Below are 12,930 nucleotides of genomic sequence, written 5' to 3'. Positions count from 1 at the left end.
AGAAAAAAAGAATGTAAGAAATGTCTTTAACTTTTGTTTTTCCTTGGCACAAGATAGTGGTAGAGTCTCAGTTCATTTATTCCATGTTCTAGTTCATTAAAATAATGGATTAAATTGTTCAGAACGTACCTTGACTACAAATGGCCCAGGTCACAGTAGTGTGATTGTAATCTTGGAATTTATCATTCCAAAACAGGCCATGGCCATTAAAATAGTCAACCACATGTAACCTCAACTATAATACAATATATTTATAATCACACATGCTATTATTAATATTTTATTATGCCAGTCAGAAAGGGATACATTTTTTGACACTGCAATAAGCAGCTCCTATCAATCTATCATAATTTCTAAAACCTTGTGTAAACTATAGATAATTTAGGAGGGGGGAATACCTTCAATAAGAGGGTATGTAAGGGAAGAGAGAGCTAGGTATTTCTCTAGTTTTTAAAGGTTTGTGTGCATTCCTGTTTTGTCTTTTTATAATGTATATGAATTTATGTCTCCTAATAAAATTTATAAATTAAAAAAAACTTTTTATATGGACCAATTTGGAAATAGAGTCCCATTAAGCCACTCATAAGCTCAGATAGATGATCTCTTGTTTTCCAAAAAGAAATTAGAGATTAATTCAATAGTATGTACTATACACTGTTTATCATATTTGTTGAGCCAATGTCCCCACAACTGAATTTTACAAATGAATATTCTTCTGGAATCTTTCCAGAATCTAGCTGGTAAGTTATGTCACACTGGCTGGGACTCTTGGTAGTCCAGACTAGGGGAAACTGTCATATTATATCAAAACTGTGAGGGAAATTATTTATGTTTATTTATTTTTCAAATTTCTGAATTGCCCATCTACCTTTAAGATTTTTTTTCCATTTTCCCCAGCCCACAACATTGTCTATATATGAATAGTTAGCAGTAGCTTGCCACAAATCTCTCCACTGATTTTACTGCATAAGAATTGAGACTACTAATGGTCTCCTTAAAATTTGTCCTTGACACAGAAGTTGAAGGGTAGCTACAAATCTATTAATAAATGAAACTTCTCTGAATTTTCTGGAATTTCCTGCTTCCATTTTACAGTGCCAAAGTCTATTTGGAAAGTCAATGATCTTTGAAATCCTGACAATACTGCTAATCTCTCAAGCCTGCCAGGAAGTAAGCTAGAAAATGGTGACAGGTTTCTGCCTTTCCCTTCCTGAAGTGTTTGGGAAATGCCCCAAGTTTGTAGTCAGACAAAGAACTCTTGTTTGCTTAACTCTGAGGCTTTATGCGATTCATGTGTAGAATAACAATAGCAATAACATTTAGACTTATATACCACTTCACAGTGCTTTATAGCCCTCTCTAAGCAGTTTACAGAGAGCAAACATATTGCCCCCAACAACATAAGTGCACCAGTGTGCCTTTCGTCCCTTGTCCAATTGTCTTTCCTTTATCTCATATATCATATATATTTTCTTCCTTTCATATATCTTCTCCTCTATTTTATATTTTTCTTTATATATATTACCTCCTGTCTATTCTCTTCTATGTATTGTGTATTGGACTAAATATAGATAGATAGATAGATAGATAGATAGATAGATAGATAGATAGATAGATAGATAGATAGATAGATAGATAAATAGAATAAAATAAATAAAAAATAAATAAAATTAAATTAAATTAAAATAATCTGGATCCTCATTTTATCAGCCTTGGAAGGATGGAAGGCTGAGTCAGCCTTGAGCCTACTGAGATTTGATCTGCTAAACTGCTGGCAGCCGGTGATCAGCAAAAATAGCTTGCAGTACTGCACTCTAACCACTGTGCCATCGAGGCTCCTGGATGTCACTGGTGTTTTGCAGGCCCTACCCTTTTTTTAAGGGGAAAATGATCTGATCCTATCACAATCCTACACATTGGCAAAAGAATCAGAACACCAAATACAAGCTGAATATAAAAGACATTGCAGACAACTCAAGCTCTGTAAAAGACCCTGGAACACTCATATCAAATGAACCTAAGTGCCAAAGCCCACTGCAACAACATCGTCAAAAAAGCTTCAAGAGTTGTTAACCTAATCTTACATAGCTTCTCCGATAATATCACACTACTAACCAGAGCATACAAAACTTTTGCCAGAACTTTTGGATACAGCTCATCTGTCTGGAACCCACACCACATTTCGGACATAAATACATTAGAAAGTGTCCAGATATACTTTATGAGCAGAGTCCTCCACTCCTCTACTCGCAACAGAATATCTTATGCAACCAGACTTGAAATCCTAGGTTTAGAAAGCTTAGAACTACGTTGCCTTCGATACAACTTAAGCATAGCTCATAAAATCATCTGCTCCAATGTTTTTCCTGTCAACGACTACTTCCGCTTCAACCACAACAATACATGAGCACACAACAGATACAAACTCAAAGTAAACTGCTCCAAATTTGACTGTAGAAAATGTGACTTGAACAACCAAGTAGTTAATGCCTGGAACTCACTACCTGACTCTGTAGTTTTGTCACCAAACCCCCAAACCTTTACCCTTAGACTACTGTACTGTCCCTGTCCTAATGTTTCCCTCTGATTAGTACCCATCCCATATATATAAATAACCTTATATCTATGTATACTACCAATGCATTGCCTTTCGTAAAGTTCTTAAGACCCATCTCTGCCGTCAGGCATGGGGGAATTGACACATCTCCCCTGGGCCTATACAGTTTATACATGGAATGTTTGTGTGTATGTTTGCTTTTAATAATGGGTTTTTTAGTGTTTTTTTAAATTATTAGATTTGTTTTTTACATTGTTCTTGTTATTGTTGTGAGCCGCCCCGAGTCTATGGAGAGGGGCGGCATACAAATCTAATAAATAAATAAATAAACAATAAATAAATACATACTGTACTCAATAAAATCAATCGAATGAATGAATGAATGAATGAATGAATGAATGAATGAAGTGGTCAGGTCAAGAAAAAATGTGTTTAAGCTATTGAATCTGATGAACAGGGAGAACATGAGAAATTTCTACCGCTCTTTCTCCTCCAAAGATATGACAAATAGATATTCTCTATTTCTCCCCTTGTGAATTCCATACCTTCATTAGATATAGCATCTTTAGATACAAAGCTCAGCTGAAGCAATTTCATCTGGTTCAAATAATTTTGGAATAGACTGAAAGGAAGACATTTGGGAAATTTGTAGAGCTAATCCAAGCTACAATAAATCTAAAGCCAGGATGTACCCACTCAAAATCTGCTGGTTAAAGCAGCCATCTCCTTCTGTCTAATAACTGGCTAATTCTGGGAACAGGTGTGTCATCTAAAGCCCTGCTTGGTGTGTCCTCAAACCCAAAGAGATTTAATACTAAATATCAAAATGTAAGTTTCCACTTGGAAATGAAGGACAGGGAAATAAAGAAAGGACAGGGAGATAACGAAACAAAGCTAAAATTTTCTCAATTTTCTAGCAGCAGTCTTGCTAGAAATCTCTCTATTTTTCCAATCATGGGAAAAAAACACAATCACCTCCAGGTTCATTAGAACTTAGTCCACTTTTCTTGTTTTCAAGTGAAAAAGGAAGATTAAATAATCACCTCTGATTAGTGAATCTCTGTGAAAACGTATTTGGGAACGTAAAAGCAGGGTTTTTTTCAAAAAAAAAAAAAAGGAAAGAAGATTAGATAAGCCATACTGGTATAATTGTGTTCCTAACTCTCTCTCTCTCTTTCTCTCTCTTCTTTCTCTCTCTTTCTCTCTTTGTGTGTGTGTGTGTGTGTATATGTGTGTGTGAATATGTACTTTTGAGTCACCATTAATTCCCGGTAACAACCTGAACAAATCCCTGTAGTTTTCTTGAAAAGATTTCAGAAGTGGTTTCACACTTCCAACCATATACATTTTTGTGTACTTACTTGCTATATTTGTCATCATATTTGCAAATATAACTAAGATGAGCAGCAAAGGCTTCGACCGCCAGAGGGCATGGGATCTCTCCACTCTTCCTCTTAATGATAACTCCTGTTGCAACCAAAAATGCATAAAATACCATCATGTCATACTGTTCATTGAAAATACTACTGGATTTATTGACTCATTGGACAGCAGGTCATCCTATCCAGGGGTGAAATCCAGCAGGTTCTAATAGGTTATGGAGTACTTGTAGCAGAAATTTTGAGCAGTTCAGAGAACCGGCAAATACCACCTCTGGCCACAGAGTTGGGTGGGAATAGAGATTTTGCAATATCCTTCCCCCAGGAATGGAGAGGAAATGGGGATTTTGCAGTATCCTTCCCCTGGAGTGGGATGGGAAGGGAGATTTTGCAATACCCTTCCCCCAGGAATGGGGAGGAAATGGGGATTTTGCAGTATCCTTCCCCTGGAGTGGGGTGGGAATAGAGATTTTGCAATACCCTTCCCCCAGGAATGGGGAGGAAATGGGGATTTTGCAGTATCCTTCCCCTGGAGTGGGGTGGGAATAGAGATTTTGCAATATCCTTCCCCCAGGAATGGGGAGGAAATGGGGATTTTGCAGTATCCTTCCCCTGGAGTGGGGTGGGAAGGGAGATTTTGCAATATCCTTCCCCCAGGAATGGGGAGGAAATGGGGATTTTGCAGTATCCTTCCCCTGGAGTGGGGTGGGAAGGGAGATTTTGCAATATCCTTCCCCCAGGAATGGGGAGGAAATGGGGATTTTGCAGTATCCTTCCCCTGGAGTGGGGTGGGAAGGGAGATTTTGCAATATCCTTCCCCCAGGAATGGGGAGGAAATGGGGATTTTGCAGTATCCTTCCCCTGGAGTGGGGTGGGAAGGGAGATTTTGCAATATCCTTCCCCCAGGAATGGGGAGGAAATGGGGATTTTGCAGTATCCTTCCCCTGGAGTGGGGTGGGAATAGAGATTTTGCAATATCCTTCCCCCAGGAATGGGGAGTAAATGGGGATTTTGCAGTATCCTTCCCCTGGAGTGGGGTGGGAAGGGAGATTTTGCAATATCCTTCCCCCAGGAATGGGGAGGAAATGGGGATTTTGCAGTATCCTTCCCCTGGAGTGGGGTGGGAATAGAGATTTTGCAATATCCTTCCCCCAGGAATGGGGAGGAAATGGGGATTTTGCAGTATCCTTCCCCTGGAGTGGGGTGGGAAGGGAGATTTTGCAATATCCTTCCCCCAGGAATGGGGAGGAAATGGGGATTTTGCAGTATCCTTCCCCCAGGAATGGGGAGTAAATGGGGATTTTGCAGTATCCTTCCCCTGGAGTGGGGTGGGAAGGGAGATTTTTGCAGTATCCTTCCCCTGCCACGCCAACCAAGCCATACCACACCACAGAACTGGTAGTAAAAAAAATGGATTTCACCACCTCATTGGCTCAGTATGCCAAGAACATATGGGAAGTAGGATACTGTACAGCAGGGGTACTCAACCTCGGCAACTTTTAGACCTGAGGACTTCAACTCCCAGGATTCCCCAGAGAGCAAAGAGAGTTGGATTCTGGATGTTGAAGTCCACCAGTCTTAAAAGTTGCCAAGGTTGGACATTACTGCTACAGAGCATTAGTTTCCAAAAGTTTAGAAAATCCCTAGAAAGTGGAGCCAAGGGGCAATAATTACAACAACAACAACAACAACAACAACAACAAGAACAACAATTTATTAGATTTCTATGCCGCCCCTCTCCGAAGAGAGGGATACAAGGGATAGATTTGAAGAGTTATATAAATAGGCTATCTTTACCAGCTTTCTTCCTTTCTTACGTTGAGATGTTTATAGAAGCGATTGAGGAAAATACATGCAGACACCTGTCTAATTCTGTTTGTTAACAATTTTATTACCTGGCTGTAAGGTACAGTAACCCTTTTAATAGCCCTTGTCAGAATATTTTCAGTTGTCTGTAGAGAGGACAGCTGGTTGCTAAGGTTCTTGGTCTTCAAGGAAGTTGCTAAATGCTTGCAAAGTGGAACACATTACAATGGCAGATTCTAAATGATACACCCCCCACCCCGTTCTGACTAGTAGGACTTGAGTGTGGTGCAATTGTGTACCTTGTCTGTTTTTTAATGATAGTGGGTTTTTTAACTTTGTCTTTTAACATTAGATTTGTATTGTAGTGCTATTGTTGTTGTGAGCCACTCTGAGTCCTCGGAGAGGGGCGGCATACAAATATAATAAATAATAACAATTGTTATTGTTATTATCATCATTATCATCATCATCATCATTATTAAAGAGGGGCTCCTTTTCATGCTGGCTGAGTTGTGTAACTTGTGTAATTTTTTGACTTACATAATCATGTAGCAGATAGACAGGGGTCTGATTTCCTTAAAGCTAAAAACTGTTGAACCCCATTTATTTCAGTAGAAAGTTGGTAAATGACAACTCAGAAGCCACGTTTAGATAATTTAATATATGCTGAATTGCTTTCTAATCATTTTAAAATCAATTAGACATGGCACCATATTATGCTTAATTTTGAATTAATATATATATATATATGTTTTCATAGATTTTCATGGGCACAGGTATGAAGGTCTTGGCATATTCGGGTTTCTTCCTCTGTAAGTTTCAGAGATTCCTGGTGATGTTTCATGAGGTTCCACTCGTCATCTTCAGGCTGGTGCTTTTGGCTTTGAGGTAGGGTTCACCTTGTCGAAACATCACCAGGAATCTCTGAAACTTACACAGGCAGAAACCCGAATATGCCAAGACCTTCATATGTACATACATACAAACATACATACATACATACATACATACATACATACATACATACATACTGAATAGAAACCCGAATATGCCAAGACCTTCATATGTACATACATACAAACATACATACATACATACATACATACATACATACATACATACCGAATAGAAACCCGAATATGCCAAGACCTTCATATGTACATACATACAAACATACATACATACATACATACATACATACATACATACATACATACCGAATAGAAACCCAAATATGCCAAGACCTTCATATGTACATACATACATACATACTTACATATATATATACTGTGTATGTATATATATATATATATTTGTTTTCGTAGATTTTCACGGGTATATGTATGTAGATTGTTCTGAGTTTGGGTTTTGCCCCGTGTAATATTTTGAGTGTCTATGCGATGTTTCGGTGAAATCACATTCACCATCATCAGGCTGAAGTTGTAAGCTTCGTGCTGCTGTAAATATAGATATATAAATATATTTACATAAATATAAATATATTTACAGCAGCACGAAGCTTACAACTTCAGCCTGATGATGGTGAATGTGATTTCACCGAAACGTCGCATAGACACTCAAAATATTACACGGGGCAAAACCCGAACTCAGAACAATCTACACATATATATATATATATACACACACATACATACATACATATACACACACACAGTGATGGGCACCACTCACCTTTTCCTACCGGATTGGTCCCAGAGGCCGGCGGGGCACATGCAAAGGTGTTGGTGAGTGCACGCACCCCTGCATGAGATTTTGCTTTTGTGCACGCGCGGAGGAAAGAAATAGGTGAAAATCACCAAACTCTTACCCAAGGAATCTCGCACGCACGAGATTTTGGTGATTTTCAGCTTTTTGTTTTTTTTGGCTTCCGCGCATGCGCAGAAGCCAAAAAAGTCCAAAAATCACAGAAATCTCACACATCCTTGTGTGAGATTTCACTGATTTCTTTGCTTCTGCGCATGCACGGAAGTAAAATCTCACAAGGGGGTGCATGGGGGCGTACGGCGGAGATGCGCAGATGTGCACACAACGCTGTTTCCGCCATCAGAACGGAGATCCCAGGTGTACTGGGGGCAGCCCAATACTGTACATACATACATACATACATATATACCACGTTTTCCCAAAAATAAGACCCGTCTTATATTTTTTTGAACCCTGAAATAAGCACTTGGCCTTATTGCCATACACTCAAAAGCATGATTGGGCTTATTATCAGAGGATGTCTTATTTTGGGGAAAACAGGAAAGAGAGAATGAATAACCCTTCCTCCACTAGGGTCTTAAGTAACGGCAGAATTTCTGCCCCTCAATCTCTCAGCATATTGGTCAAAGATGGTGGTAGTTTAAATTAATAAAATATGTGTGTGGCATTGAAAAATGCAGTTAACTTTATTCTGTTCTACATTCTAATCTAGATTGTCCAATTTTCTTATAGTTCAGACCTTAAACATTCCCCTTCTCATAGAAAGAAGTCATTTTTTTAGAACAAACCACTCACCTTGTTGATGTGGAGAATAAGCATTGGTCAAAAATCTAAAGTAGCCTTTGTTGTACCAGCAGATCAAAGACATGTTTCCTTTCATTTTTATCCTGTAATGTCCTCGAGACTGGGGGGTCTCTGGGTTGTTTAGCATTGAGGAAGGCAGCCCTGTACAGTCACTTTTCCTTGTACTTAGCAATCCACAGCAATAAATGTCTATAGTTGGAAAGTGATAAACATTTGCATTAGAATACTATCACCTTGTGGTTCTAGCATAGAAACATGAACCAAGTCATATTTTTATTTACCAAAATTGACCCCCTCCCCCCCAAAAAACTGTACCACAGTCACACACTAGTTATTGTGCTATTATCATCCACACTTTCAAAGCGTTAAAATTTAAAATACTACTTGATATGTAGTTTATTGATTTCAGAAGGGAATATGACATGCCCAGAAAAAGATGGCACAACTAATTTCATCAATTATTTACTTATTATCCCTAGGAATGATACAAAACCATATTTACCTTATCAAACTCTAAACTAAAAAGGTCAATAGAATAGAATAGAATTTTATTGGCCAAGTGTGATTGGACACACAAGGAATTTGTCTTGGTGCATATGCTCTCAGCGTACATAAAATAAAATATACATTTGTCAAGAATCATGTGGTACAACACTTAATGATTGTCATAGGGGTCAAATAAGCGATGAAGAAGCAATATTAATAAAAATCTTAGGATATAAGCAACAAGTTACAGTCATACAGTCAACATGGGAGGAAATGGGTGATAGGAATTATGAGAAAAACTAGTAGAATAGAAGTGCAGATTTAGTAGAAAGTCTGACAGTGTTGAGGGAAGTACAATAAAAACCAGAGGTTTGTAGAGACTCCAAGTCATCCAGGTCATGTTTGTCCCAAATGTGGTGTTTTTTTCAGGAGGCAACTAGACTTTCTTGGGCTTTTTTGAAGACATTTCACTTCTCATCCAAGAAAGCTTCTTCAGTTCTGACAGGATAGTGGGGAATGGAAGGATTTATATTCCTTGCATTTGCATTCTTTTAGAGGGTCATTGAAGTACTTGGAAGTCGGCAAGGAATATAAATCCTTCTATTTCTCACTATCCTGTCAGAACTGAAGAACCTTTCTTGGATGAGAAGTGAAATGTCTTTAAAAACCCCCCAAGAAAGTCTTGTTGCCTCCTGTAAAAAAAAAAAAAAAAAGCACCTTTGGGATAATAAAAACCAGAGGTACCACCTTTTCTTCAGTTCTGACTAGTTATAGAAAAAGAGTATCATCTCTCATGAAACTGTTTTGAAATAGTCTAATGGCATTAAGAGTGGTACATGGAAAATCTAGTGTTAGGTAAACATATGATTTGATTACAAGAGGTTTATGGGTGTACCCATGTGTGAAAGAGAGAGACCTATGGCCCTGAATATTACTAAGGAGCAACTGTATCCATAGTCAATGGTTCTAAAATTGTGGGTAGCATTGGATAATCCACCCCTTTTTAACATGGGTCAAAGGCAGGATTGCCCATCACAGCCACCATTTTGAAGCCAATGGCTTCCAACCACCCTAATTTGTGCTCAAGATCTCTTATTCTTTGTTAAAATTAAAAGAGAAATTGTAGCTTAAAAATCCTCTGACAAGGCTCTTTCTTCAGTGGGCCTCATTAATAAACGAGGTGTGCAAAACGTAAAACAGCTGTGTCTGAATCAATTGTCTTGTCCTTTGTTTATAAGTCTAAATCATACGTTTCATCCAAAGCTATATTGTGCCACAACACAACAGTGCAGAAATGGGACTGCATGAAGGCAGTCTAGATGACCACAGTTTGATCATATGCTGGTCCTTCGTCTAATGGGGTTCATTGATTGTCTCCATTCACAGAATCAAACCCTTTATCTCATATTCAGTCTAAGAAAGAAAGATAGCCATCTATAGTGATACCCTTTACACATTAACTGCTAGTGGTGGTGGTGGTTGTTGTTATTGTTGTTGTTGTTGTTGTTGTTGTTGTTGTTGTTGTTATTATTATTATTATTATTATTATTATTATTATTATTATTATTATTCATTAGATTTGTATGCCGCCCCTCTCCGGAGACTCGGAGCGGCTTACAACAACAATACATACTAGTACAAATCTAATGGTTAAAAAGGACAGTTTAAACCCCTTATTATAAAAACAGTCATGCATCCCAGACAAACCATACATAAAATGAAACGGCCCGGGGGAATCAATTCCCCCATGCCTGACAGCAGAGGTGGGTTTTTAGGAGTTTACGAAAGGCAAGGAGGGTGGGGGAAGTTCTGATCTCCAAAGGGAGTTGGTTCCAGAGGGTTGGGGCCGCCACAGAGAAGGCTCTTCCCCTGGGCCCCGCCAGACGACATTGTTTCGTCGACGGGACCTGGAGAAGGCCAACTCTGTGGGACCTAATCAGAAGCTGGGATTTGTGCAGCAGAAGGCAGTCCCAGAGATATTCTTCTTTCTTCAATAGCTTTTGAGTAGCTATTTTCATATCACTTGTCACTTTGAGTGACCTAACTGCTGAAACAAACAGAAAATGGCTTTTTTTTAAACAATAAAGACTGAATCTCAATCTCTCTCTTTCTCTCCTTCCCTCCCTCCCTCCCTGTGTGTGTGTGTGAGAGAGAGAGAGAGAGAGGGAGGGAGGGAGGGAGGGAGAGAGAGAGAGAAACAGAGACAGAGAGAGACAGAGACAGAGAGAGACAGAGAGAGAGAGACTGTGTGTGAAGATTTATTGATGGCAACTTCTGATGATCTTTCCTAGAGAAGCCAAGGGAGTTGTTTTGGAAAAAACGATGACAGAAGTAGACAAATGAAGCTGCAATTCTCTCCAGAGCTGCAAATGGGGAAAAGCCCTGTTGATGCAAGTGGAACTGACTTTTGAATGGGAAACATAAAATTGGTCTGAACATGTGTAAACGTCTGGTATGTAGGTGTTATGAGATGGGGGAGGGAGAGGGGGGGGAGGGAGGGAAAGAGGGGAAAGGAATCAGGGAGGGGAGGAAAGAGAGAGGCTCATAATCCAAACATTAACTACAAATCCCAAAATAATTTTATTAAAGATTATAATTATAGTATATTATAATATACTATAGTATATTATAATTATAAAAATAGTAAAAATTATACAAGCTAAAAAGAAAGAAAAGTAAGAAAGAGTAAAAATTGCAAAGGAAGTGAAAAAAATGTAGAGAAAAGAACGTTAAGCAAATAGTAAACATAGATACATATAACAATCTTAATCATCAGTCCATTCAAGTAATATAATAAAACTTGGTGTTGGTTATTTTTGTCCCTTCTCACAAGATTCATCCAAGCTGTGTATATCAAATGTTTTTTTTTTAAATATCCAGTTTATTCTTTTGGTTTACTATTTATAATTCTCTTTTGATTTTAAAAGTATCGACCAATTTTTTTGTATGTCCAATAAACTTCACTTTCCATGTCATTCTTGTAACCAGTCAAAAGAGAAAAGCCAACCACTTGCTTTAAAATGAAATTTAAACATAAAGTTGGAAGATCCGGAATGCTATATCAGTGACGGAGAACCTATGGCACAGGTGTCACAGGTGGCATGTGAGCCGTTGCCTTAGCTCAGCTTCAATATGCATGTATGTGCCAGCCATCTGCTTTTGGGCTGGCACAGAGACTTTGGGAGGATGTTTTTGGCTTCCAGAGAGCCTTTGGGACAATAGGGGAAGGGCATTTTTACCCTCCCCTGGTTCCAGGGAAGCCTTTTGAGCCTGGGGAGGGCAAAACAGGAGCCTACTGGGCCCACCAGAAGTTGGGAAACAGACCATTTCCAGCCTCCACAGGGCCTCCAGGGGATGGGGGAAGCTGTTTTCGCCCTACCAAGGCCTTGAATTATGGGTGTGGGCACTTGCACATGCGCCATAGCGCACGCTCACACTCTTTCTATACCTGAGGGGAAAAAAAGGTTTGCCACCCCTATGCTATATTATCCATGATTCTGTTATTCTCCCCTGCCCCAAAACTCAACAATGAGACACAAATGATCTCCAATTTCTCATAATAACAAAGGAATCCTTCGAAAGCCAATGTTTCATTGGGAGAGCCATATTTATTATTATTATTATTATTATTATTATTATTATTATTATTATTATTATTATTATTATTATTATTATTACCAACTCCCCCCGGAGATTAGAACTGCCCCCACCCTCCTTGTCTTTTGTAAACTACTTAAGACTCACTTATACCGCCAGGCATGGGGCAGTTGAGACACCTTTCCCCCAGGCTTTTTTATACTTTGTGTTGGTCATGACCTTTAAAGCCCTGCATGTCATTGGACCAGAGTACTTCCGGAACCGCCTGCTACCACACGAATCCCAGCGACCGATAAGGTCCAACAGAGTTGGCCTTCTCCAGGTCCCATCAACTAAACAATGTCGTTTGGCGGGCCCCAGGGGAAGAGCCTTCTCTGTGGCGGCCCCAGCCCTCTGGAATCAACTCCCCCTGGAGATTAGAACTGCCCCCACCCTCCCTGTCTTTTGTAAACTACTCAAGACTCACTTATACCGCCAGGCATGGGAGAGTTGAGACACCTTTCCCCCAGGCTTTTTTATACAGTACTTTGTTTTATGTTTGGTATGAATGTGCTGTTTGGTTTTTTAAATAATGAT

At 39.1% G+C, this 12,930-nt stretch overlaps 1 protein-coding gene across 1 annotated transcript in view; it reads right to left on the bottom strand.

The window, feature by feature from the left end:
* The window catches only part of PGBD5 (piggyBac transposable element derived 5), a 119,127-nt gene that overhangs the window by 11,967 nt on the left and 94,230 nt on the right, over window positions 1-12,930 (bottom strand). The window contains exons 5-6 of the mRNA XM_070733941.1: window positions 8,263-8,460; window positions 3,919-4,024 (exon numbers count right to left, since the gene is read on the bottom strand). Coding sequence (XP_070590042.1) covers window positions 3,919-4,024; window positions 8,263-8,460 — 304 coding nt within the window. The remainder of the gene's footprint in view (window positions 1-3,918; window positions 4,025-8,262; window positions 8,461-12,930) is intronic.

The sequence above is a fragment of the Erythrolamprus reginae genome, chromosome 1, assembly GCF_031021105.1.
Source record: "Erythrolamprus reginae isolate rEryReg1 chromosome 1, rEryReg1.hap1, whole genome shotgun sequence".
Classification (NCBI taxonomy): Eukaryota; Metazoa; Chordata; class Lepidosauria; order Squamata; family Dipsadidae; genus Erythrolamprus; species Erythrolamprus reginae.
The sequence above is the reverse complement of the archived record's forward strand: the minus strand, read 5'-3'. Positions and strand labels throughout refer to the sequence as shown.